Here is a 27,343-nt window from a genome sequence, read left to right as displayed (position 1 = left end):
ATGGAATCTGGACATTCTAAGAGCACTCCAAATTCAATGGTTCAAACTCAATCCATGATTCTGTTCCTAAATATTTTCCTTTTCTGTTCTATCTTAATTGGTCATAGTGCCACCATTCCCCAGATCATCTAAACTATAAACTCATGATTAAAGCAGGATTGCTCAACCTCAGCACTCTTGATATTTTGGGCTGGTTAATTCTTTCTTTCTTTCATATTTGGCTGGTTAATTCTTTCTTTCTTTTTTTTCTGGACAGAGTGTTGCTCTGTCACCCAGGCTGGAATGCAATGGTGCAATCATGGCTCACTGCAGCCCTGACCTCCTAGGCTCAAGCAATCCTCCTGCCTCAGCCTCCCAAGTAGCTGAGAATACAGATTCACACCACCATGGCCAGCTAATTTTTGTATTTTTCGTAAAGACGGGTTTTCGCCACATTGCCCAGGCTGGTCTCGAACCCCTGACCTCAAGCGATCCACCTGCCTCAGCTTCCCAAAGTGTTGGGATTACAGGCATGAGCCATCATGCCTGGCCTGGATAATTCTTTGTTGTGGGGATGCTGTCCTATCCATTGTAGAATGTTTAGCAGCATTCCCAACCTGCATCCACTGGATGCCAGTAGGAACCCACCAGCTGTGATGACCCAAAATGACTCCAGACATCAACAAATATCCCTTGTGAGGGGGAGCTGTTAAAATATCCTAGAGTTGAGAACCACTGGGGTTAAAGGCACAGGTCTGGGAGTCACATGTACTGGTGCCATTTTGGACTAGTTACTACCTCTCTGAGCCTCAGTTTGTTTTCTCTGTAAGACAGAGAAACACCTCATAGGAGGAACTTAATATAGGTAAAGTGCATGGGATCTCTCAACAAAAACACTTATCTTTTCTCCAGACTCCTAGGTCTTTCAGTTTTATCCCCTAAGTATTTCTGGTCTATCCACACTTTTCCATTTCGACCTGGATTATTGCAACAGCTTTGCAACTGGTGTCAAAGCTTCCAGCCAGCCTTGCTCCCCTTAGATCCACACTCCACCTGGCACATGAGGCCTTCATGGTCTGGCTGCTTTGCACCTCTCTAGCCCCGTCTCTTGCCCCTCCCAGCCTTGGATGTCTAGTCCAGCCACGTTGAGATGCTAGACATTCCTTTGTATACCATGCAGTTTCCTGTCCTTGTGCATTAGCTTGTGCTGGTCCTTCCTTCTGGAGTAACTTCCCACACTCTTTATCTGGCTGACTCTCATTCTTTAACGTTCACTTAAGTTTCACCTCCTCCAAAAAGTTAAGCCTGGAGTCTCCTTTCCCATGGGGTTCAGTGCCCCTCATCTGTTCCAACAGTACCCTTGTCAGATCTCTCTCCTTGCGTCTAACTCATGACATCATATTTTTGTTTCTGTGTCTGTCTGCTGGGCTGTGTGCGACAGGGACTATGGCTTTTTCGTCTCTGTATACATCTAGTACATTCCCTGATACGCAGATGGTGCTCAGCAAATATTTATTGAGTGAATGAATGGATACAGCACTACCATTACCCTCTGTGTTAGGTTTAGAGCCACAGTTTAGAAGCAGTGATAAAATAGTCCATAAATCAGCTGTCTCTGTGGCTCAGAAGCAGTGCTTCCTCAGCCAGGGGCTTTTGGAAGGCACAGTGCTGGAGGGTAACACTCATATGAATATGTGTGGTTGATGAATGATGCAGCCAGAGACACCACCCGATATCTGCTCACAACAGCAGCAGTGGCTCTTCTGAGAACCAAGGGGCACTTTCTTCACCTTTTCCATGGGTGGCTTTCAGGTATCCACCATCGCCTGGAAAAAAGGTAGAGGACAAAATCCAGCCCATAATTCAGGGCCCTTCCTGTCAGTGAACTTCTTCTTCTAACTCCTTCACTCACTTCTGAATTGACATATTTGCATTTTAAATTTAAATTTAAATTTAAATTTTTGCAGTTGATGCAGCCATTCATCCTACAAATACAGTCCTCCCTTAGTATTGGCAGGGTATTGGTTTCAGCATCCCCATGGATACCAAAATCTGAGGATGCTCAAGTCCCTCACAGTCAGCCTGGGTATCTGCAGGTTCTGAAGCCTGTGGATATAAAGGGCCAAATGCATATATGTATGTATATATTTTGAGACAGTCTTGTTTTGTCACCCAGGCTGGAGTGCAATGGTGAAAATGCACCTCACTGCAACCTCGACCTCCCAGGCTCAAGCGAGTCTCCCGCCTCAGCTTCCCAAGTAGCTGGGACTACAGGCGTGTACCACCATGCCCAGCTAATTTTTGTATTTTTAGTAAGGACGGGGTTTTGCCACGTTGGCCAGGCTGGTCTCCAACTCCTGGGCTCAAGCGATCCGCCCGCCTCAGCCTCTCAAAGTGCTGGGATTACAGGTGTGAGCCACCACCACCGTGGCCAGCCTCAAATCCATAAATTAAGCTCTACTATGTGCTGGGTGCTGGGGTGGAAGACTGGCACATCTGTTGTTCACAATACAGTGCATAACCTAGGAGAGGTTTATTTGCTACTGTTCTTCGGAACCGGGATCCCATAGAGGAGCCTGCCAGAACGCGAGGCCTGCTCCTTCCCGGGCATTAGCGCGTTTAGACTCTCCTCTTACTAAGCCCAGGGAAAGGAGTCCTGGCAGGTGGCAAGCAGAAGTTAGAGCTATTTAGTCACTCCCGCCCTCCATCCTCCTCCAATGACAATAAGGTTTTGTTTGTCAGGCATAAGGTTACCGGATTGGCCTGTGAAGTCCAGAAGCTCTTTCCGCGCTCGGCTCTTTGAGCCTCAGTTTCCCCATCTGTCAGGCGTGTGTATGTGGGAGGGGGGTACGGAGTAGATTTACCTAGATCACTCGGGGCTGTCCCTTCCAGTTTTGAGGGTGATGTCCGGGTGTCTGTGAGGAGGAGGGAGGACCCTGCCACGCGAAGGTAGTTTTGGTCGCAGCAGCCAGCCAAGTGTGCCCGCGGAGACCGGCAGGGAATTCCGGGAGGCCCCGCTGTGGAGCGGTCCCCAGAGCCCGAGGGCGAGCTGGAAGAGTTCCTGCGGCGAGGCGGGAACGCTCGGTAGCCTCTGAGAGCAGTTGGCTGGCGAGAAACCGGGTTCCTGCAGGGCAGGGATCAGCCGGGTCGCGCCTTGTAGGGTGGGGTGGGGTGAGGTGGGGCGGGGCCGGGGGGGGCGGCGGTGGAGTCGTGAAATTCCCAAGAAATTCCTTTCCATTGCCCCACTCCGCCCCCTTTCCTAGGGTGCCGACCTGCCCAGACCCAGGTTCCCTGGGAAAGAGAAAATGAATGTTCTTCGGGTTTCCTCGCGTCCTTTCTCCAGCCCCCTCCCACCCCGGGGTTTGGAGCGCGCGTGGGAGCGCAATAACGGTGGCGGGGAACGGGTCCAATCCCGGCGGCTCCTGGGGCTCCCAAGCGCGCTGCCACTCAGTCCCCGAGCTCGGGGAGGCGTCTCCCAGCTTCGGTCCCGTTCAGCTTAAGCTGGCGTCACATGAGCCGCGGGGGAACGGGCACCGCGGGAGTGGGCGGGGGTGTGCGCGCCGGGAGGGGGCCGCCCAGTCCACCTATATGCGCCGCAGCCCGGCTGACGGATGCCAGGAATTCCCAATGAGAGGCGATGGGGGGAAGTTTGGGCAACTCGGCCTGGCCAATGGAGAGCCTCGGGAGGGCTCTGCCCCTTCCCCCCGCCCCCGCCCGCCTCGGCTCCCGCAGCGCTAGTGTGTCCGCCTAGCTCAGTGTGCGTGGAGATTAGGTCCAAGCGCCCGCCCAGAGGCAGGCAGTCCGCGAGCCCAGCCGCCGCTGTCGCCGCCAGTAGCAGCCTTCGCCAGCAGCGCCGCGGCGGAACCGGGCGCAGGGGAGCGAGCCCGGCCCCGCCAGCCCAGCCCAGCCCAGCCCTACTCCCTCCCCACGCCAGGGCAGCAGCCGTTGCTCAGAGAGAAGGTGGAGGAAGAAATCCAGACCCTAGCACGCGCGCACCATCATGGACCATTATGATTCTCAGCAAACCAACGATTACATGCAGCCAGAAGAGGACTGGGACCGGGACCTGCTCCTGGACCCGGCCTGGGAGAAGCAGCAGAGAAAGGTTAGCAGCCGCCCCTGCCCGCCGCAGCCCCCAGCCCCCAGCCCCCAGCCCCCAGCCCCCGACCCGCTCTGCCCGCCGGGCTCGCGGCTCCGGGCTCTGAACCGGTTCCGGGCGCGCACGGGAGGGGGCGGGGGCGGTGCGGCCGTTGCGAGGTGGGGTATTGGGTTACAGGCGCCTGGCGGAAGCGGGAGCGCCCCTGCCCCGGAGCCCGGGAACGCCGGGCCGGAGCGCGGGGAGGTGGCGCCGCTGGCGGGCAGGTCTCCTTGGGGGTCCGTGGTCCAGGCCACCCTGCGGCTGTTGCAACCATCCCCGCGTGGGCTGTGCTCGGGGGCGGTGGTCTTCAGGCTGGAGCTGAGACCCCGGCTCGGGGCTGCTTGCTCCGGATCGATTTTCCCTTTTCTTCCGCCCCCGGCCACCTCTCCATATGGCGTGCGGTGGCAGCGCCGCTTCCTGGGCCGCCCTGGGTTCAACCTGAGCGGCGGGCCTCCCGGGACCCTGCTGCCCCTTAGGCGGAGGGGAGAGCGCCGGAGAGATCGGCGGCCGCCTCCGGATCTGCCTAGAGAAGGACCAGCTGGAGTGCGGCTGGGGACGAGAAAACTGGGGGGCGTACGCGGGCTCCCCCGCGGGCCCTGTGGGGGCGGGGTCAGGACAGCAGACCGTTTTATTGCTTAACTCAGTGTGTTGGAAGCTGTAAGCCCCACATGGGCTTGCGTCTACGTCCTGCCCCTCCGACCCCCGGGAAAGGTGGGCAGCTCGGTTCGAGTTGAGGGGCTCCAGAACGAGGGTCAGTCTTAGGGGATATTTGGGGCCAGTCACTGGGGATCCCTACTTAGCCACGGAGCTGCATCCCAGGCAGGCGCGGTGTGCCGGGTGCGCGCCCCGCCACGGGAGCTGGGCTCGGAGCTGGCGATGGGACCCGGGCACAGTGGCCAGTGGCAGGAAGAGGTCAGAAACCACTCGTGGTGGTGGGGGGAGGGCGCCTCAACCCTACCGCTGCTTCCTGCCTGCGCAGTGAGCCCGTGCCCCCAGGCGGCCACGTACCCTGAATACCCCTTTCCCTCCCCCTCCTCCCGGCTGCCCGCTTCCATCCGGTCCCTCCCCGTTTCATACCCTCCCCACCCCCAGGCTGATCTGGGAATGGGGTTTTGGGTGGGGGGGGACAGGATGGCGCGTCCCTTTGGATAGTGCGATTAGGGCTGGGCTTGAGGGAGAACGCTCATGTCCAAAAATGGTAACATTCATTCCCTTTTTTAAACTTAAAAGGGGGGTAGTTTATAGAGCCGACTGAAGTTTTTTTTTTCAGCCAAAGGCATCCTGTATTAGCTCACTCAGGAATCCTAGGCCCTGAAACGGAGCCCTTTTACTCACTTCATCAGACAGGCAGAGGTTATCTAAAACACACACAATGGGCTTCCTCAAAGCAGGATGACCTGGGCCGCGGTGCCCAAGGCCTATGCAGGGCTGGGCGCTATACAGCGACATCGGTCATCTACATCGGACATGGGAAGGTCCCCTGACTTCGAACTGACTTCTTTGTAATGTGCCAGTTGCTTAAACTCCCCCTCTTCCTGTCATCTTCCTAGTAAGAGCTGAGGACTGGGGGCTGCAGACAGTCCCCCACTCACTTGGCTTATTTCCTGGGACCATGGGTGCTGTGGGTGGAACTGAAAAGTGAGTGAGTAATTTGGAGATCCCTATGGGGCACCAGGCAGAAGGCTCTTTAATAATTTCAGGGTGAAGCCTTCTTGAGAATGGATTTTAAATTAGAAGTGAGATTAGGGTGGTGGATTGGGGTCTTCCCTGGGGGTTAGAATCGAAGGAGAAATCCCTGCTTAGGGAGCACCTGCTTTGTGCCTGGGAGGGGCAGGAGTAACAGAGCTGCCTAGGAACTAGGCCCCTGAAAGGACTGTGAGACCAAGTTCCTAGGGGACAGACACTGAGCACCGGCCTGAACATCGTATTTAATATTTCTGAATGAATGAATATATTAAACGCAGTGGGGAGAAGAATATAGATTCCCAGGGCTCTGACCTGGGTGGCAGTGGGTGTGCCCCAGGCCTTTGGGCAGCCAGGTAGGAAGAGGTGGTCTGGGAAACTGGGTTATCCTGGAGGCAAACTCAACAGTGCCAAGAACTGGCATTTGCTGATATGTGCCAGGCACGAACAGGGACGAGGAAACCAGGGCCAGAGAGGGGAAGTAACCAGCTCCAAGTCCAGACTGTGTTTGGTGGGGCTGGGATGCAGCCATGTTTGGGACTGGCAGCTTCCCCTCACTTGTCCCTCCTTGGCAAGGGAGGCAGGAAAGCTGGGCCTGGCAGCCAGAGCCAGAGCATCTCGGAACCAGGAGAGCCGACACGTGCTTTGGGCGGGGTTGATGGAGGGGCCATGGCAGAAGGAGCTCTGGGCCTGACTCTGAAGATTCAGATCCATATTTTTTGTTTGTTTGTTTCCTGTTAATTCTCTAGATTATCTTTCGTGGGCCTCAGTCTGCAGAATTTCTGGCCTGCCTAGTTCTCAGTAGGGTGATATTAAGGAGGTGGTATTACAGGTGAGGGATAAGACTTAAGGTAAACGTGTTGCTTTTGACACTCTTTCTACTGACTGGGAGGTGGGGTTTGTGTGGGACCAGAGTCCACAAGTGGACAGAGGCTGATGGTTCCAGAGGGAGGCAGGGGAGTGAGTGTGAGGAGGGGAAGAGGAGGACACAGTGTAGAGGGATACAAAGGTCACCCGGTAGAAGGCAGAAGACCCTCTTTTTAGCTTTGGTGCAGCCATAGCTATTTGTGAGACTTTGGGCAAGTCTCCATTTCATCGAGCTTTTATTAGATCATTCAGCAAATACTTTGTGAGCACTCATTCTGGGCCAGACACAGTTCCAGGTATTAGGGATGGGGCACTGAGCAAGACAGACCAAGTTCCCGTTCTTGTGGCATTTCCATTAGGTTTCCTCCTCTGTAAATGGGACACATTTCTGCCCGTGGAGCCCTCAGGACTCTTCTGGGGAATCAGGTTAAATGACGCATTGAGAAATGCTTCCTTGGTGAAAGTATGGCCTGATGTGGAGGCAGGGAGAAGTCTGTGCAGGCAGGAGGCATGACTCAAGAAGCTGCACTGGCTTGGCCGAGGCTTGTCCCTCTTTCAAAGAATGCTTCGGTACGGAGTTCATGGGCTGGTCGCCGTGCCTCCAGACACAAAATGCAGTTATCTTCCAGACAGAGCACGTGGATTAGAGGCATTTCCTCTACTTTTCCAGGTTTCATAATCTTCCTGATCTTTGAGGCTGGGCTCTGAAGTCACTTTTCCTAGGAGTTGCTGTTATTTTCAGGGTGACTGCAGCCCCCAGTTTTCTCCCTTATGTAATTTCGCTCACATTCTTAGGTGTATGTGTGTACCCAGTCAAGCTGGAGGTAGGTCAAGCTGGAGAGAGCATCAGCTTGGTGTAGGATCCTGGCTCTATTATTTTCAGGCTTGTGACCTTGGGCAAGTTCCTCTCTGAGTCTCCAATTCCCTACTTATAAAAAAGAGCTAATACCCACCTTGCTGGCTTGATGCGAGCAGATACGTAAAATGGCAGCTTCTGCTGTTAAATTTTATTTTCTCTCTTCCTTCTGAAGTCCTAGAGATTCTGGTTTAATGTGTGTTTCCACAGGTGCCAGCCTGTGGTCTTTTATGTGTAGGAACTTAATCAATACTTGTTGAGTGAATGGATGTTGAAACAGAGAGGCAGCGTTGGCAAGTGCATAGAGGTGGTTGTGAATAAGGCCCACATCCCGATTCTGCAGACAGGTGAGGCTAGGTCACAGGAAGAGGGGACACATTGTTTGCACTTCCTTCTGGACAGCAAGGCCATTGCAGGAGCTATAGCCAAGGCCACCAGTCAAGGTGGAGGACTACAGAGAGAGGAAAATCTGCAGGCTGTGTCGGACTTGGACACCCCTTTTCATCTTCTCGAGGAAGGCATGGGGCTGGGCACCTGGCTGGGGGCCATAAACCATCAGTCTGGCTCAAAGACTTGTCACACAAGACCTGGGGGCCTGGAGCCAGGGTGGGGCAGCTGGAGCCTGAGATGTGGCCTAGTCACAGATGTGCTATGTCGGGTCTCTAGGAAAGAGCCCAGCCCTTAACAGGGTGAGAATGTAGACAGTTCCTTCTCATGAAGGCAATCAGTAGATGTTCATTAAACCCCTGTTAGGTATCAGATGCTCTGCTTGCTGTGTAGAGTGTGGAAATGAAGGTTTAGGTAGAGAGGGAACCAGAAAGATGCAGAGTTGCAACAGGCTCTGCCAATAATGGCCATTGGCAGGAGCTGGTGGAATTGGAGGTGCATCTCAAAGGAAGGCGGTTCTGCTGGGAGCCTTACCTTTCCCTGGCATTTCAGCCACGTGTGTGTGTGTGTGTGTGTGTGTGTGTGTGATGTTGTAGGACAGAGGTGGGGAGAGGGGAGATGCCTGAAACGGCAGAGCAGAGCAACAGTGACTATCCATGCTGGGGAGCACCCCCTTCCATTCTCCCTTATCATTCTTCTATTATAGTTTAAAATTTTTAAATTTATGTTTTATAGAGATGGGGGTTTTGCTATGTTGCCCAGGCTCTTGGCCTCAAGTGATCCTCCTGCCCCAGCCTCCCAAAGTGCTGGGATTACAGGCATGAGCCACTATGCCTAGCTTCATTGTTCTTTTACATTTGTTTTGCCCCTCCCAGAGCTGACCTCTCACCTTTCTGCGAGAGACGGCCAGGCCATCTGGACAGGTCACAGACCAGATTCTCAAGTCCACACCTCTCTACAGATATTGTTGGGATCATCCTAGCCAGTTAACCCTACCTGAGCTGCCTCCATGTGTAACCCACCTGTGGTTTTCCTGGACTTGGTATGGAGCCAAAGGGCACCTTCCCCACTGGCCCTGCTTTTATGCCCTCTTTAGAGTGCATAGAGAGATGTTGGTAGGCCCATGTCTCTGCTAGAGGGGCCTGTGGGTTGGGCTGAGTTACTCGCCATGGACACTGGTGGGGTCCTGGAACCCACCAGCTGAGATGGTTTGGGCAGTTCTAGTCTGCACCTCCCCAGAGAGGTCATGGCAGAGAGGCCAGGCGCAGAGGAAACCCACTGAGCCTGCTTCCTTAGTTCTGGCAGATGGGTCAGCCCCCACAGGACTCAGGATTCAATTTAGCCCGGGGTTCTGGCTCCATCTCCCACAGTGCCGGTGCCAGTGGCCTCCTAAGTACTGTTTGGCCAAACCTGGCTCTGACTGAGGCAAGGAGCCTTAGGAGTAATAGGGACAGGAGACACAGCAAACCAGGGCTCAGAGCCACCCTGGAACCCCTTCTTCCTCCCTCTTCATGCATGACCAAGGTTTCTGTATTTCTCCATTCTCACGCTTCTAATAAAGACATACCCAAGACTGGGTAATTTATAAAGCAAAGAAATTTAATTGACTCACAGTTCAGCATGGAGGCCTCAGGAAACTTAAAATCATGGCGGAAGGGGAAGCAAACATGTCCTTCTTCACATGGCTGCAGGATGGAGAAGTGCAGAGCGAAGGTGGGGAAAAGCCCCATATAAAACCATTGTATCTTGTGAGAACTCACTCTCACGAGAACAGCATGTGGGTAACCACCCCCATGATTCAATTACCTCCCACCGGGTCCCTCCCACGACGTGGGGATTATGGGAACTACAATTCAAGATGACGTTTGGGTGGGGACACAGCCAAACCCTATCAGTTTCCCACCTATCCCCAGGCTGGGCATCAAGTCCAAGCTCCCAGGAATCCTTCTCTTCTCAGCAGATGGGGGGAAACGCATGGAGAGGGTTGCCCAGGCTCCCCCTTCTCTGCCTCTCCTGCTTTCCCTCCTTTCATGTCGTCCCAGGGGGTTATCTGGCAGGCAAGTCTGGTTATCTGGGCATGGTGAGTCTGGTCTAGTGATGGGCAGACCCCAAAGCTGTGTGTGGCAACGTTCATGACCCCAACTGGCCACTTCCGCATGCACCATTCTGCCATAAAGTTAACAAGATTCCTTTTCTCATAATAATTATAGTGGCTCGCCCTTTTTGAGCACATGGTAATTATCAGCAATTGTCCTAAGGACTCTACATGCATGAGCACATCTAACCCTGTGAGATGGGTCCTCCTGTTATCCCATTTTGCAGATGAGAGAGCTGGCTTGGAGCAGCTGCGGAACTCCTCCAGGCCCACGCAGCCAGCAAATGGTGGAGCTGGGATCTGAAGCCAGGCAGTCGGGCTCCAGCATTTGCACTCCTTCTCAACTTTGCTCTGCCGCTTATACAACAAATGCTTGCGTGGGTAGAACATTTAACCCAAGACAAACATATACAAACAAAACCCCGGTGATGGAAATGTTCTGGAATTGGATAGTAGTGGTGGTTTCACAACCTCACAAATATACGTGAAACCACTAGATTGTACATTTTTAAATGGTGACTTTATGGCATGGAATTTTATCTCAATTTTTAAAAACCTAAGAAATTATTAACTAATATAAAGAAGAAAATGACAATTGCCTGTCATCCCACCTCCCAGAGGTAAACAAGCATTCACAGGATTTCTGATGGCTTCTGCCATCCTTGTCCCTCTTCCCCTGTTTGTGTGTCCCCTTCTCTGTCATGCCCACTTTTTAGAGCTGGGGTCCAGGTTTATGATGAGTGAGAGGAGTTTAGAAGAGGAAGATAAGGGCGGGAGCTTTTGTAGAAAGCGGGATGAAGGATGTGGCTCTTTCCTTGGAAACTGACCAGGAATAGATCATAGATATGCACAGGCAAACAGAAGACTGGGTGGGTTGGGGAGAGGGTGGCCTTCATTTTCCAAGTCTCAGTCCTTGGGGAAAATTTCTCCCTAACCTCTGTCTATAAACCCTCTTGGCCTGGGATTGCTTCTCTCCGTGTGCTCTCCCCAGGGTTGGCAGGGTGGGAGTCCAAGTGAGGCAGCTTTCCTTAGGGTTGTAGGCAGGGGAAGGGGAGGGCAGGGCCAGGGTGCCCCCCAAAGGAGGCAGCTGTACCACTCTTGGAGGTTGCCTAGCAATCGTGGGGAAAGGTGACCTAGCCCACTACAGAAGCGGGAGGAGAATAAAAAGCAGCCAAAGATGGAAATCGGGCGTACATTGCAGAGGAGGCTGTTCCCCTGGAAACTGCCTCCTTGGTCCTTGGCTACAGCAGGCTACTTCTGGGGTGGGGATCTGTTCTCCATTAAGAGGGAGTGGGGTCTTCCCTAGGCCTGTCACCCACAGGTCAGGGCTGGGGGACCTAGGGAAACCCTTCTTGCACATGGAGTGTATGTCAGACGCGTTTGTCAGTGGCTTCATTTAACGTTGACAACAGCCTTGTAAGATATGTGGGATGATGACACTTCATAGATGAAGATCCTGAGTTTAGAGATAGAGAACAACATGTTCACAGCCGCACAGCGAGAGAGGCCTGGAAATGAAGGTGCTGGCACCCTTGACTCTTAAAGGGAGCCATTCATTTTGCTTCAAAGCATTTCACAAGCCCAAGGTACTCGGAGGTAAATGTAAACACTGTCCACCTCCTGGGAAGGGAACAGAAGATGAGAGAGGGAAGACTGGAAAGGTGTGTTACCTGTTTTATATCAACCATCCAACCAACCAACCAACCAACCAGTATTTATTAACTATGTCTTGGTTTTCCAAGTAAGTACAAAGACGAATAGTTCACACTGATTAAATGCTGAATGGTTTGGAGTACCTCCACATGTCAAACAACTCTTTGGGGAAGGGACTGTTAGTTTTCTTGGTACAGACAGGGAAATGGAAGCCCAGAGAGGTTAAGAAACTTGACCAAGATTAGGCAGATTGACCTCAGAACTCGGCTTTTAACCAGAAGTACAGACACACTCTTTGCTATTAAGGAGTTTATGTTTGAATTGGGAGGCAAGGCTTATATGGAATTGAAATAAGAGAACAACTCATTGTGGCGCATTTTTAACATTTGTGCTTCCATGTGTGGCTTTCTCTCCAGTAATCATGGTGAGCAAACTTGTGAGGTCTTATCCCCATTTTACATGCAGGGAAAGTAAGGCTCAGAAAGGTTAAGCGACTTTACCAGGCTTTCCGTAGCCTGGAAGTAGAGTTGGTTTTCAATCCAGGTCTTTGACAGGGGGGTCTGTGAGGTTTAAGGGGATGGACATAGGCCTCAGTGAAGGTACTTTTCTTGGTTTTAAAGGTAGTGAAGGATGCAAGTTGTATTTCTCTGTGTTTTTCAGTTGAAGCAGTAACTGTCAGGAATAGACTCAAATCCCCTGAACCTGGAGGCCTCCCCAATCCCACGTTCCTGGTGGCCTCTTCTGGTGCTGACCCCAGCTTTTGGGAGCTAGCTTCCCCTGCTTTAAGATTTAGCAGCACCCTCCCCTTCTCTCTTGTTTTGGTTCCTTCAGTTTCACCTGTTCTGTCTGTCCTTCCCTTTGTTTAGAGAGTCTCTTCCTTTGTGGTCACCACGGGAACCAAACAGGCTTTGAACCAGGCAGCCGAGGCTCAGGTTTATTTTGATTTTAAAAGCCTGTGCACGTGAAACCCGTAACGTTTGAGGTTCTTGTTTAAGCCTTGAGACGATTTAGAAAGTTGATGAGGGAGTGGGGGACTTAGGTTGGCTTTTGGTGTTACAGGGCTGGGGAGTTTTTGTGCCAGGTCAGAGATCAGCACTAAGTGGGGGGCAGTGCCATTTCCTGACCCCCAGCTTTGAACCTTCCAGGCCTAAATCAGAGGCCCCAAATGTTCAGCTCCAGGCGAAAGAGCAGTCGGCTGGGGGAAGGGAGCCTCCTCTCTGTTACCTTGTTTTTCCTGTTTCTTGGTGGTGGGTGATCGTGGGGCTGTTGAGAGCATGGTCACAAGGCCTGTGATTTGAGGCCAGGCCAGGGCTTGTAGGGGAGCATTTTTATGGGCCTGAAGATTTATTTTTTAAAAGCCATCTGCAAAGCTGATTATAATTGATGGGAGTGAGACAGCATCTGAGCTCTATTTTCAAATCATCTGTAGGTGAAATGACGGGAGGGGAGGCAACTTCAAGGTGGGTGGGCTCCTTCAGGCCGGTCCCCTAATGGAACTTGGCTTTCCAGGCTGGAAGAGGCACCAAGCCTTGCATGTGGGTGGGAGGGGTTCTTAAAATCAGACTCTATCTTTTCTCCTTATGTCTGATGTGGAGATGTCCAACGCATCACAGCCTATAGTTTGGGGATAGAGAAGTGGAGCTTTTAATCCTTCTGAGTCAAGTCTCGACACCCCCAATATGGGGTCTTGGTCCAGGAAAAGGAGGGCAGCCTCCACCGAGGTCCTCTGTCTTAATTAACACTTGTGTCTGTCGGGTCTGTGAGCAGGGGTGCCTGTCTGTCAGCGTTTGGCTGCATGTGTCTCTCTGGCTCCAAGAAGCCCCTCTGTTGTTTTTGGCCACCTCCTTGACCTTGGCAGAGGAGTGGCTCCCTTTTAAACTCCGCAGACATCCTCCAGATAATAGATAATGGCGCTTTCCAGTCGAGTTCCCGATATTTTGTAAGGGCCTTTCTTTCCAGGAACCCAAAGTGCTTTTCCAGACTTGGCCCTGGGAGCTGGGAGATGCAGGAGGTGGCTTATGAATTGTGTTTTCCTGGAGGCAGGGAAATGGGGCCAGACCCCTGGTTTCCTGTCCTTCATCTCGGATACTGGTGGCTGGGGCTGCATGGAGGTGTTTTTGCATGCATGAAGCCCTGAGGCCTCTTATTAGAAATCTGCATATTTTCCCAACTTTAGCTCCAAATGAAGTTTTGCTTTGTAGCTTTCTTTTTCTCTTCTTCTTTTTCCTCTTTCTCTCTTTTCTTATATTTAGAGGTTCATTGTATATAGTTTCTTTAAGGAATGCCACATTGGGGTCTCAGTTATATAGTGGGCCTGTGTGCCACCCCCTCATTGAGGCTGCTTGGCACGGGCAAGGAGGCCACAGTAGCACCCAAAGGTGCCTGGCTGGGGGGCCTGTACCTGATGCCTTTTCCCCAGAAGCCACTGGTTCGGAAGCAAGCTCAGCATAGGCCCACATTACTGGCCCTGGGACTATTCTGGGAATATGGAGCTGAGCATCCCTGCGTCCCCCTGCCCTGCCCCCAGCAGCAGCCAGCCCTGGTACTGTGCTTTGGGCCAGGCACATTTCTAAGTGCTTTACAGATATTAATGTAATCCTCACAATACCCATATGGATGGCTTAGTGGGAGGTAAAGGCCATTTGAGGGTATTTGGAAAGACCTGAAAGGTTCAGATGGTTACAGCAAGTATTTCTAGATTTTCTGACCTTGAAGCCAGTTCACAAAGACCATGTTGGCTTCAGATTTTTATTTTCAGGAAAGAGTACCTTGTAGAGTTGCGACCCCAGCGTTCTCCCTGATCCCGTAACCTTCCCTCACCGGAGTTAACCACTGTTCCAAGTTTGGTGTTTTTGTTCCTATACATTTCTTGCCTATATAGCTGTCTGTATCTTTGTGCCTGTTTTAAAACTTTGTGTAGATGGGGTCATACACAATGCGTCACTCTGTTCATTGCTCCTTTTGCTCCCACGTCTCCTTTGCCCTGGAGCTGTAAAGGTAGACCTATGGGAGCTCTGCCATCCCTGTTTTGTGGCTGAGACTGCTGAGTTCCAAAGCACTTGCCCAGGTCACACAGCTCCTTGTAGGTGGCAGGTGGGACTGAACCCGGCTTCCTGCCTCTGCGGTGGCGTTCGTATGTTACACCTGCCGCCCTGCACCCCGCCAGAGTTCAAAGACTTGCTGATGTTTGATGAGGGAGGGCAGGAGATGTCAGTCTCAGTATCTTACCCTCTTTCCACCCACACGTGTGTGTGGCATCTGGTGTCCGTACCTATGGGTCCCTGGTCCCTTGTCTGCTGCCCTCTTTTCCTGGGCTTGAGATTCAGGTTCCTAGGGACCTATGCCACGTTGCCATTTTTTTCGCCTCCCAGGGTAGTAGTTGTGCTTTTATTACTTCTTGATAAAGCAAATATGTCATGACGAAAAGGTGCATGAATTTGGGAATGCTTCTAAATGAGTTTATATTTTATGGCTCAGCAGCCTCTTGTGCCCTTTGGAAGCTGGTTGTGCTCTGCAAGACAAGAGACTGCTCTGGATATGAGGCTTGGGCTGCATGTAGAGTTTTGGAAGAGGCCAGATGTGGGGAGCCACGATGAGCCCCACTCCGCCAGGACCATTCCTAGGCTTCAAGGACAACAAGTGGGGTCCCAGTTGAGTGGCCTTTGTCCCTGTCTGATTTCCCTGCTCTTGCCTTCTTATCTTCTGGCTCTCAGCCACTCGGCCATTGCCTTGCCCAGTTAGTACCTGGGCTAGGAGAGTCAGAAAGGACAGATGTGTGGCAGCCTGCCTGCCTTCATTACACTTTCTTAGGGCACTGTTGTGAAACTCCTCTCTAAAGACATTTAGAGATTCTCAGGGGATGTCACTGATCTGTAACTGATCTGAGGCTCCTTGGATGATCAAAGGTGGATTTGTGGAGTCTCCTGGGGTCCCCCTAGTAACGGACTCTCAGGAGCTCCCTGATGAGCTCATCCCAGCACCCCAAAGAGCAGGTAAGCACGAATCAAGCTTGCACATACTAGGTATTCACCGAGTATCCAGTGTTGATGAACAGTGGTGGTGAGGGCCTTTGGACAGGAGTGTGGCAGCTGTAGTCCTGCAGGAGACAACTGACAGATGCTGAGGGCCTGGGTGGTGGTGGTCTGAGTCACCAAGGACCACCCCAGAGATGAGGTTGATTCCTGGGACCAGGGCAGAGGCCCAGTTGGCTCCTCAGGACTAAGAGGTGTGTCCTGGAATCAGAAGGAGGACAGGGGCCAGGGAAGCTGGCTTTGTCATTGGGATGGGGTCATAGCCTAGGATGACCTCAGCCCCTGCCATGCTGCTCAGCGCCCCTCTCTGAGCTGGTGCGTCCAATGGTAGGCTGGTTGGAACTGGCACAGACCTCCCAGCTCCCTACCAGCCAGCCTAGCTGCGTTTTTTCTTTGGCTAGCTGCCCATCAGATTCCAAGGTGCTGGCCATACTGACATGTCCCTCTTCATCCTGCCCCTTCCTCTCTGGAGGGTGGGGTTATTGCATTTGGCTGAGCCCTGCTTCAGAAAATCACAGGGAATTTCTGGTCCTTTTGTGTGGGTTTGTGGACCTTAAAGGAAGTAAAACCTGGGTCTTGGTTTTCCTTCTCCTTCCAGTCCCTCTGCTGAGGGTTCTCTCTGGAGTGTTGGATGTCAGCAGCCCGCTGTCTTTAGCCACAGTATCCCAAGGGGTGTGGATCTAGATAACTGTGGGGCCTCAGCAAAGCTTTCACCTGCCTCCTGCTCCCTTTCTGTTGGGACTTTGGGAGTGGCATTTGGGAGTGGGGATAGGTGTGAAAAGACTGTCTTCTTTGATTTATTAGGCCAGAGAGTTGTTTGGCAGAAACCTATCTTGTCCCCCAGGAACAGGAAGAATGGTTGTGTGTTAGGTACCGGGGCCTCAGGAGACCCAAGGTCTTGTCCTAGTGCTGCCTGTGGCCACTTTGTGATGCTGGATAAGTCACACCCGAAACCACCTATAAACCGAGAAATTGGGTGGTAGGATGGTGGTGGGGCTCTGTTCTAAAGGCTGTACTTGGATTATCACATGCAGATGATCTCTGGGGTCTGGGGTGATGCCAACATTCTGTGTTTCTGCCCTCTTGGACACTCAGCAGAGTCAAGCACTTCTTTTTTTAAAAACAAAATTAGTTGTGTTTTTATTTTTTGAGACAGGGTCTCACTCTGTCACCCAGGCTGGAGTGCAGTGGCATGATCTCAGCTTACTGCAACTTCTACCTCCTGGGCTCAATTGAGTCTCCCACCTCAGTCTCCCAAGTAGCTGGGCCCACAGGAGTGTGTCGTCATGCCCAGATAATTTTATTTTTTTGTAGGGACAGGGTCTTGCTGTGTTACCCAGGCTGGTCTCAAACTCCTGGGCTTAAACGATCTCCTGCCTCGGCTTCCCAAAGTGCTGGGATTACAGGCATGAACCACCATACTCATCCGAGTCAGGCACTTCTAAAGGTGACCTTGCAGTTGACTCCTGGGCTTTGTAGCCTGGCCCTGAAGTTAACTATTCTGCGAACATAGCTTCTTTAGGAGCCCTCTGTGTCTTCAGCTTTGAGGAGTTTGTTCTCACCCTCTAGGGAGGATGCAAGTGGGGCCAGGTGAATGCGCTTCCTTTATAGACAGACCCAGAAGCCAGTGCTCTGTGTGTCCTGGGCTCTGCATTCACTCTGGCTCTGGAAATACCTGCTTAGGGTGTGGTCCTGAGTGGGAGGCCAGGTGCCTGGGGAGGGGAGAATCAGGGAGGCACTCTCCCTTGTTTGGTGTGGGTGAAGGGTAACTTAGCTCTGCCTTCTAGTCTGGGTGCTCCAGGTGTGTCTGGGGGTGGGGATGCTGGAGGTGGCTCAGGAGAATTGCAAGGTGGACTGATCATAATTGGTCCTTTGTGTAGACTTGGCTGACCCACAGGCCTGGTGTGAGGAGGCTGCTTGCCTGTGGGCTCAGTGGGTCTGAAACACTGGCTGGAGCCAGGGAGCAAGGCTTTCAGCCTGGAATCTGCCCAAGGGACTGGTGTCAATAGGTGGCCTTGTCTTTCACTTGTTTATTTCCAGAGCCCAGCTCTGGCCCTTCTCTCCTTTGCAGCAGTTTGAAGAAATCAATAGAATGCCCAAGCCAGAAGGGACCTGCACTGTCACCTACCCCTCTTCTCCCTCAGATAAAGGGATGAGGTCCATAGTGGTGATCTGATTTGTCCACGGACAGTCTGCCATGAGTTCATTCCTTGTGGGGCTAGATTTGGTAAGGATTCTTTATTCTGGGTACACGTAAGCCATCTTCTGAAGTCATCCTTGCAGGTGGGCTCCAGAACACCTGCAGATAGATGCACATGGGGCGGGCCTCTGTATTCTGAAGGCAGATGAAGCTGCTGGGATTCTGGCTAGTGTGTGGGTGGTCAATTTCAGATGAATTTCACACATGCAGGCAGCTGCGCCCTGCCAAGTTGGAGGTAGTGATCCACATGCGGGCCCTTACACTCTGTTGTTCCTGGGACTGGCTCTTGCGTTTGCAGTTGAGGAGGGAATAGAGAGATGAGCCTGCAGGAGAGAGGCAGCCTGGTGGCGGCGGTGATCTTGGTGTTAACAGCCAGCACTTATTACCGCATGTCCAGCACTGTGCTAAGTCCATTACGTGCATTATACCAAGGAATCATCATAGCCGCCCTATGAGGAAAAGGTACTGTGACATTTTTAGTCCCACTTTACAGAAGGAACTGAGACTTAGAGAGATTAAATATTTTCTCCCAACTCACAGCTTTTAGTGGGGCAGTTGGGCTTTGATTTCAGGGCTGCCTGGCCAGAGTCCACACTGCTAACCACTGTCCTAGTTGCTTCCTCTCTGCTAGCTCATTCCTTCTGGTAGCGAGCACCAGCTGTCAGCCCTGACTGGAGAAGGGAGGCCCCTCATGAGAGATGGAGCTGAGTCTCCACCCTCCCGGGCCCCATACACTTCTCTCCTGACCCGTACATTCCTGTGCACCAGGGAAGTGGCCCCTCTCTGGTCGTGGAGACTGAAGTCCCCGTGCTGTGTTGAGCAGTGGAGGTGGGGGTGGCTCAGGTAGAATGGAGGGTACTTGACTCCTGTTTTTTGAGGGAAAGTTGCCTTTAAGTTGGAAGGATGCTGTTGGCTTCCTGCAGCTGCTTGCTGCCTTTTGATGACGCCCCTGTGCACGGCGGCCTTCAAATGTAGGTGGAATAGGCAGGGTTGGAAAGGCTCTTTGCTCCCCACAGTCCAGGAGAGGCAGTGCTGGAGCCCCTTATTTGCTGTTCATCCTTTGATAGGTCAGCATAACCTTTATGTTACAAATGCCAATAGATATTTAATTCCTGGGGTGGCATAAGGTAGCAAGCAATTTAGAATTTAATAAAATTACAAATTCTTGGGGAGATGATTCTGATTTCTCTCTTTATCCATGATGCATGCTAGTTGCATGAATAAATGAATGAATTTTTTAAAAACTTATGGAAAATTCACACACAGGAGTAGAGAGAATAGTATAGTGATTTCCCATATACCCATTACTCAGCTTCAGCAATTAGCAACAGAATTGCCTGTAATATTTAATCATCTGGGCTATTTTATTGGCACTGAGATTAGTGTGCTAGTGTGAACTGCTAGGAACTTCTCAAGTGAGAAAGGACAAGCGGAGAAGAAATGATATCATAGTATGAATAAAAACTCATCTTTATGGTGCTGCCATGCTAGGCAAGTTGCAGGTGCTCACCGGAGGGTTTGAACTAACTGCTCTGGATAACTGGCCAGGTGGTGTTGGGTTCCAGCCCCAGGTGGGAGGAAAGTTTCTGAAGGGTGAGTTCAGCTGGATACGTGAGATTCTCAAACACACACTGGGGCAGAAGGCACTGCAGCCAGCCCTAGTTCATCTACTCAACTCATGTTTACTGTGGATCATCTTTTTTTAAAGTTGACATTTCAAACATAAGAAAAAGCATTGAGAATCATAAAATGAATATCTACCTGCTTGCCACCCAGACTTAACAAACATAAAGCAGACATTCTTTCCAGATGAGGGACAGATGCATGATCTCTGTCTCTAAGGAGGCCTGTGAGTGAGAGACTCAGGGACGGGCAATTTCCTTGTCATATACAAAGATATCACATCTGGTATAGAGAATGGAGTTCCAAGGAAGGCTCCAGCCCATCCTGGAGGAGACAGGTAGGACTTCCTGGAGGAGGTGATCATGTGAGCTAAAAATCAAATCTGGAATATGTGAGTCAGGCCAAGCGGGTGAGGGGGCAGGGTCAAGGGGAGGTGGGCCTGCAAAGGGTGTAACCAAAGGTATGAAAAAGGGAGTGCAAAGTTCTGGGGAGGGAGGGGCAGGAGGTGAGTGAGGAGTGGGCTGGGTGCAGCTGGAGTGAAAGATATTTGGGAGTGGGCAACAGTGAGGACTGGTGAATCAGTGAGGGACAAGCTCTGGGCATCTTTGGGGCAGTAGCAGGCACCAGGCTTGTCCTGAGACCTGCTCAGTGCGTGGCTGCCTGAATTAGACTCCACACATTGAGAGGATTATAGACCAATATAATCCCATGCAAAGAAACCCACACAGCGGGTGCGGAAGGGCAGAAACTGTATCAGGACTATTTGATTGACCTGGGCTGCTTAGAGCAGGCTCCAGGCTGTCATTTGAAAGAGGGGATGTGTTGGGTTGACCCAATGGGGAGAAGTAGGACTTGGTGAGAGTTGTGTGGAGATGGAATCTGGCTCAGAATAGAATTTCTAACAGCCTTCCAAAGAAGGGATGCATGGTTGGGCGAGAGTTTCATGGTCTTAAATGTGTTGAAGTAGTCTCAGGTTGGAAGCAGGCAGGGCTGGGGTGTGGAGGGAGGAGGGCTCTGCATTGCCTGGCCTTCAAGGCCTCTCCTTACTCTGACTTCTGAGATTTAGGCTGGGGAGGGTGGGTAAGTGACCCGTGGGCACAGGCAAATGGTGCTCCTGGGAAGGCGGCTGTGGAGGAGGTGCTGGCCCGTTGCCATGGGAACCATCACTGCCGTGGGTTTCCAGTTCCAAGGATGCCCTGGAAGGGAATGAGCTCACTCCACCTGCGAGCTGGTGAGTCAGCCCTGCCTCTCCTGCTTGCTCGCCAAGGCTAGGCGGGAATTTGAGCAGTGGACCCTGCCTCTACCCCCTCCTCAGACCTCCCAGGCGCCCGTGCCCTGGATGTGGGCTCTTGTCGTAAAAGATGCAGGGCAATAAAGGCAGCTGCCAGCCATTCTGGCATCAGTGAGGATCCTGACTCGGGGAAGCTGCTAGCCTAGTTGGCTAAACCTTGGCTGTGTTGCAGAGGGTGAGCCATTCTCTCTGCCGGCCACTCAGCTGATGTGGGCTGCACACCAGCCACAGCTGTACTGGGCCAGGGCTTGTGGTCCAGGGGGTAGATGGGTGCCGAGGGCAAGCTTTCAGGGTGCCTTGTGAAGGAGAAGTACAGGCTGTGTGGGTGTGAATGCCTGTCGGTCGGGCGTGGGGGTAGTTTCTGGAGGTGGATGAGGAATGCTTCCTGTGGGGAGTGGCTTCTGATCTGGTGCTGGAGGGATGAGGAGCAACTAGTTTGCCCACCAAGTCCTAGGCATCTGAGGCCAGCCAGGGTCATGGCTCCTGCCTCCTCCTTCTGTGCCCCTCCCCAGATGCCCAGTTGTGAGGGAGTGATCAGAACATGTCGGGGGTATTGCAAGAATCTCAAACAGCTGTGACTTGAGTGTACAAGCCATTTTTATCCAAGACCCTGTGAAATCCATGGCACCACCCACTGGGGGCTGGTCCCTCAGGATCCACATAGGGCCTATAGCCCACCCCCGTGCCCCCGCGCCCTGTGTCCCGTGTGGCGGCCTGTGAGATGCATCAGAACACCCAGGGGAACACTGCATTTCTAGCCTCTGCTTGCCTTACTTGCTTCACCCACATGGGCCTCTGTTTCCATTTGAGAAGATAAATAAGTTAGGGGAGAAAAATGACCATCTTAGACCCTTTCTCCTAAACATAACCATTTATATTTTCAGAAACCTATTTTTATTTTTAATCTTCATGCCTGCATTATTCTGATAGCGGTAATCATAGTGTACATAAAAATTAGCTCTGCTTTTTTATTTCCCCACTTGGCATTTTATCAAAAACACTTTTTCTTATATAGTTACACAGCCTTTATGTTCCTTGCCTGGAGAAAGTGAGATCCAAGTATAGAGATTGTTTCATAAATACATGTTTATTTGTACTTTCCTGCCTCTTTCCAAAAAGCATTTGAGGTGGATATATTAAAAGTCTCGTGTATAACAGGGTTTTTTGTTATTTCGTTTTAGAGACAGGGTCTCACTCTGTTACCCAGGCTGGCGTGCAGTGGTGCTGTCATAGCTCACTGCAGCCTCAAACTTTTGGGCTCAAGGGATCCTCCCACCTAAGCCTCCTCTGAGTAGCTGGGACTACAGGTGCATGCCACCACGCCTGGCTAATTTTTACATTGTTTTGTAAGGTCTTGCTATGTTGATCAGGCTGGTTTCGAAGTCCTGGTCTTAAAAAGTCATCTGACCTCGGCCTTCCAAAGTGCCAGGATTACCAGTGTGAGCCACCACACCCCCTTCCTTCAGAAGTTTTTTGTTGTTTAATTTTTTTTTTTTTTTTTTAAATAGAGATAGGTTCTTGTCAAGTCGCCAGGACTGCTCTCAAACTCCTGGCCTTAAGTGATCCTCCCCGCTTGGCTTCCCAAAATGCTGGGTTTACAGGTAGGAGCCACTGTGCCTGGGCCAGAGTTTTAAATTAAAGTTAGAAGATCCAGAGCTATGTCATAGTGGGGGTGAGACAATTGTTAAGAAAACAATGTTCAAAGAGGTTAGTTTTTAAGAAATTTTAATGTAATTCCCCCAGCTTTATTGAGGTAAAATTGAAAATTTTAAATTATATATATTTCAGTTATGCAGTGTGATGATTTGATAGACATGTACACTGTGACATGATTACCACAATCAAGTTAATTAACACATCCATCACCTCACATAGTTGTCATTGTTTGTATGTATGTGTATGTGATGAGGATACTAAGATCTGCTGTCTTAGCAAATTTCAAATAAACAATATACAACCGACCCTTGAACATCACAGGTTTGAACCGTGCAGGTTCACTTACAAGCAGATTTTTTTTTCATAAAAGTTATACCGACTGCGCCTGCCTCTCCTGCCTCCCCTTCCTCCTCCTCCACCTCTTCTGCCTCTGCCACCCCTGAGACAGCAGTAGCTGTCCTCCTCCTTCTCCTCCTCCTCAGCCTACTCAATGTGGAGACAACCAGGATGAAAACTTTCATGATGATCCACTTCCACTTACTGAATAGCAAATATAGTTTCTCTTCCTTATGATTTTCTTAATAACATTTTTTTCTGTAGCTTACTTTATTTTAAGAATGCAGTATGTAACATACAACATGGATGTCGATGTGTTTTTAATCAAATGTTTATGTTATAGGTAAGGCTTATAGTCAACACTAGGCTACAACAGTTAAGTTTTTGGGGAGTCAGTTATATGTGGATTTTCTACTGCATAGTGGGAGTGTGAGGGTCGTTGCCTCTTACCCACATGTTCTGGGGGCTCAACTGTAGGATTATTAGAAATAGTAACTATCCTGATGGAAGGTTTGTACCCTTTGACCAACATTTCCCCATTTCTTTCAACCCCCCTGGCTCTAGTAACCACCATTCTACTCTCTGCTTCTATGAGTTTGATTTTTTTAGATTCCATGTACAAGTTAGATTATGCAGTATTTGCTATGTCTTGCTTATTTTGCCTAGCCTAATATTAAAAGAGGTTAGTTTTTGTAAGTCAACCCTGACCCTGGTTCTGAGCTTCCTGACAGCCGAAGCAAAAAGAGAACTTGGAAGTATCAAGTGTTTATTTCTTAGTAAAAGAAAGTATACCAGTTCACGAGAAAGGGGCACTTTTTGTAAGCACTAAAAGCTGAGTTTTACCATTTTAGGAGAGTGGTGCAGTAAACAGTGCTGTCAGTATTAGTTTCATGGAACACACAGAAATTTTTTGTATACTTGTTTCTTAAATCAGCTCCCATTGAAAGCCACAGGTACGGTGTTAAATCACACGTGTAGGAAGGCATTTCTGTGGGGAGCTGAGGCAATGAACTCGAGCTCCACTGTTTCCAGAGGTTTAACCTCAGAGAGGCACAAGTCCTTTGAGATACTCTTGAGCACTTCTTGGAGACTCTGTCGTGGCAGTTGTTTGACAGGAGCTGGAGAGCAGGCTGTGTGGACTCCTGGCTCTGAGTTCAGAGGTTTTCTGAGGTCTTCACAGAAAAGAGAGCTAATAGGTTGGTGCAAAAGTAATCGCGGGTTTTGCCATTAAATGTAATGGGAATTTTGCACCAACCTGAATATTTGTTTTGGGTGCTAAGCATGTGAAGGGCAAAGCTGCTATTTTATTATGAAAATGAGAGCCTGGCCCACTCTCCCTTTCCAGAAGGATGGCTGTCAAGGCCAAAGTTGTCTTCTAGAAGCAGTTTGGGATCTGCCCACAGAACTGGGATGAGGCCCTTCAGGAAGGAAACAGTGTGGTCAGTCGGGGCTGGGCCTGGGCAAGTCCCCCTTACCAGCTGCCTCACGCCCTGGCTGCTGGCATGTCCTCTGCTAATAATTCTTCCATTATTGGACACTTCCGTGGTTTCCAGTTTTGGCCTATCGTAGATAATGCCTCTATAAATATTCCTTTCATGTGGATGTTTTCCTGCATTTTTGGATAATATCCAGGAGCTGGGTTTTTTGATCATACTCGGAGAGGATCATTTCTGAGTCCTTTTCCATGTGAATCAATTGCTTTCAGAAGACTGACCAGCTTAATGTGCCACCTGTTTTTTTTTTTAATTGAAAAGGAAAGTAATATTTATTGTGGAAAATTTGGAAACTACAGCAAACTACAAAGAAGAAAATAAGAATTAGCAGAAATTCTACCACCCTGAGAGCACAGAGGTGTGTGGCCTGGTGCACACACCTGGTTCACTGCCGCAGTGAACTCGTCTCTTGTCAGGCAGGGGTTTGAGCCTCGGACAGTCCCCTGCTAGTAGTCTGTCTAGGTGCATGGGGCACCTGATTTTCCTCTGCCTCAAACGGTCTTCTCAGCCACTAATTTGTCTGCCTCTGAGCATACATTTCTAAGGTTTTGAAGGCCCTGTTAACCTATTAATCTGTTAATCATAGAAAGCGGTTTAGAAAACTTTTAAATGTCTAAATGTTTGGGAGGAAATGTTAAATTATCACTGATTGGCTTCTTAGTAGATTCCTCAACAGCTACCACCTGCCAGGCGTGAAACCCAAGAGGTCGGGACCCCGGGCTGATGCGCTTCGGTGTGAGAAGTGGTGGAATCGCCTGGGAAAGTGTTGCCCAGATCTGACTCCTGACCACATTCCTCAAGTTCCTGTCTGGCTCTGAGGCTTGTCTGGAGAGCCAGGGTGTTTGGTAAAATGGAGGGGAAGTGCGAGCGATCATAAATGAGAACCTAAACCTGCCGTCTCTCACTTCCCTCTCTTCACTTCGCTGAACCAGACATTCTCTGGGCCAGGTAGACACACCCCTCTACTCCCCTGTCATTAGGAGGAAGCTTCCAGGGCAGGGAGACCCCTTCCCATGCTGGCCAGATGCCTTGCTGAACTCTTGACCAGGGTACTGGTTGTGGGCTGAGGGTTGCTGACCCCCTGCAACCCACAGAGTTGCTTCTGTTACTGGGTAGCTCCACCATCACCTAAGCAGTTACATGTCAGACTGAATTTGCCAGAATATGGGGCAGGAAGAAGATGGTCCATTCGTGGAATTACTTCACCTCAAATAGAGAGTGAGGCTTCAGTCCTTAGGAACTGTAATGACTGATCAAAGAGTTCCCAGGTGGCTTTAAATGCCAGAATGGGCACGGCAGGTGTGCTGGGCACTGTGCACACAGCAGTGGCACACCTGATGGCCGAGTCATTGTTCAGCATATAGGAGCTGATGCACAGAAGGCCCCCTCTCCTGCCACTCTAGCAGTTTCATTGAGTTGGGTGGGATCTGGGCAGGGACCACAGCTGGAGGTCACAGGTGTCTCTTGGGGGAAGAGGGGATGAATGCCTAAATGATGGCATCTTATCCAAACCCCTCTTACCATGCATGGAACTCTCAGACAGGCTCTGTTAGAGGTGTGCCTTCAAGATAGATGCTCGATGTTCTTAGAGCTATGTGTCCTCTGGCCAGCCCATCTGACACACAGTTGCAAACAGCTTTCAGTTTTCCAATTTCCAGGGGCTGTGGATGATTAGAACTTTGGAACCATGGGATTCACCAGAGAGAATCTTGGTTTGGTGACGTTTCCTTGGGGGCAGAGAAGGGGGAAGCCACTGGAATGTCTCAGCTGCTGTTTGTGTTGTTTGGGTGAAGAGCTCCCTGTTGGGATCTCGTGATGCCTCCAGCTTGTGGCCATGTGGATGGGCTGGGATTGATTTGTTCTGTCTGGTTTGTTAGACACTCTACCCGCTTTGTCTCTCCCCACCCAGAAAACCACAATGAACTCTAAAGGCTGGTCCAACTAAGATTCATGGAACTGGGAGAGAGAGAGAGAGGGACTTGAGGAGACAAGAGTGACTTGTGCTTTGGTCTGTGAAGGAGAGGTTCCTTTGCGATGAGGGTTGGAGGTGGGTCATGCAATGAGGGGCCTCCTGCCTAAGCTGTATTCAGTGATCACTCACTGCAGGTGACCACAACTTCCTTGCAGATATTCTAGCTCCCCTGGGTATGTCCACCCTCTGCTACCCAAGTGGAGAGGTTCACTCCAAGGCTATATTCCTTATAGGATGGCCTGTGGACCACCTAGGTTTGTGTAAAACTGTAGCTTCCTGGGCCTTTTCCAGACCTCCTGAACCAAATGCTCTGGTTAGAGCCCAGAAATCTGCATTTCCAGCAAGCGCCCTACTTAATTTTTAGATAAAGCTAGATAACCCTATGAAGGATTATCTGGAGGAATATTATTGCTTCAGTCTGAATGGAAAGAGTTTAGCTAAATGAACTCAATTCCTTTACATTTTTTCCCCCTTTAATGTTTTTCACTTTTTATGAAAATGGAGACAGGGTCTCACCATGTTGCCCAGGTGGGTCTCAAACTCCTGGACTTAAGCGATCCCCCTCCGTCTGCTTCCCAGAGTGCTAGGAATACAGAAGTAACCCACTGTGCAGCCTCTTTTTTTTTGTTTTTGAGACAGGGTCTTCATCGTTCTGTAACCCAGGCTGGAGTACAGTGGCATGATCATAGCTCACGACAGCCTTGGACCCCTGGTCTCAAGCAGACTTCCTGCTTCAGACTCTTCAGTAGCTGGGACTATAGTGTGTGCGCCACTGTGCCTGGCTCCAACTGCTTCACTCTTATTTACTCTTCCTCCAGGACCTTCTTAATGAAGCTTTGTCTCCTTGTGACTTAGACCGTAAATTCACTAGCCACCCCCAAATGTGAATCAAGTATTTCTTTTGGACGCCAAATCCCCATGACTTAGAGCAAAAGTGAAGAAAGGAAAGGCAATCTGTTATTGCTTTCCTGGTTGTAAACTGCTTTTGGATTTGGAGCACGTGGTCTGGTTGGCTCTCTGCAAGGCTGCTTTAAAGCAACACTGCAGTGCTAGCAGTGGAGGCCCTGCTGATCAGTGATTCAT

The 27,343-nt window shown here is 50.7% G+C and overlaps 2 protein-coding genes across 8 annotated transcripts in view; one reads left to right on the top strand and one right to left on the bottom strand.

Annotated features, from left to right (window-relative positions):
- Positions 1-1,474: 1,474 nt before the first annotated feature.
- On the bottom strand, positions 1,475-3,981 carry LOC134728926 (uncharacterized). Its single transcript, XM_063596147.1, has 5 exons — positions 3,976-3,981; positions 3,564-3,642; positions 3,252-3,474; positions 2,734-3,103; positions 1,475-2,085 (listed from the first exon to the last, which is right to left on the bottom strand). The coding sequence occupies exons 1-5, from the start codon at positions 3,979-3,981 to the stop codon at positions 1,984-1,986; spliced, it is 780 nt and encodes a 259-aa protein (XP_063452217.1). The 3' UTR covers positions 1,475-1,983.
- ACTN1 (actinin alpha 1) overlaps positions 3,394-27,343 on the top strand; it is a 105,717-nt gene continuing 81,767 nt past the window's right edge. For 4 of the 7 annotated variants that reach the window (XM_063596262.1, XM_034937714.3, XM_003824086.6 and 1 more), the window contains exon 1: positions 3,503-4,084. In XM_063596262.1, the coding sequence (XP_063452332.1) occupies positions 3,980-4,084 (105 nt within the window). In that variant the 5' untranslated portion in view covers positions 3,503-3,979. Of the gene's footprint in view, positions 4,085-27,343 lie in introns of all 7 variants that reach the window. The other 3 variants (XM_003824085.6, XM_055097733.2, XM_003824087.6) reach the window with 3 other exon arrangements.

The sequence above is a fragment of the Pan paniscus genome, chromosome 15, assembly GCF_029289425.2.
Source record: "Pan paniscus chromosome 15, NHGRI_mPanPan1-v2.0_pri, whole genome shotgun sequence".
Classification (NCBI taxonomy): domain Eukaryota; kingdom Metazoa; phylum Chordata; class Mammalia; order Primates; family Hominidae; genus Pan; species Pan paniscus.
Note: the sequence above shows the minus strand (reverse complement) of the source record. Positions and strands in the feature narration are given on the sequence as shown.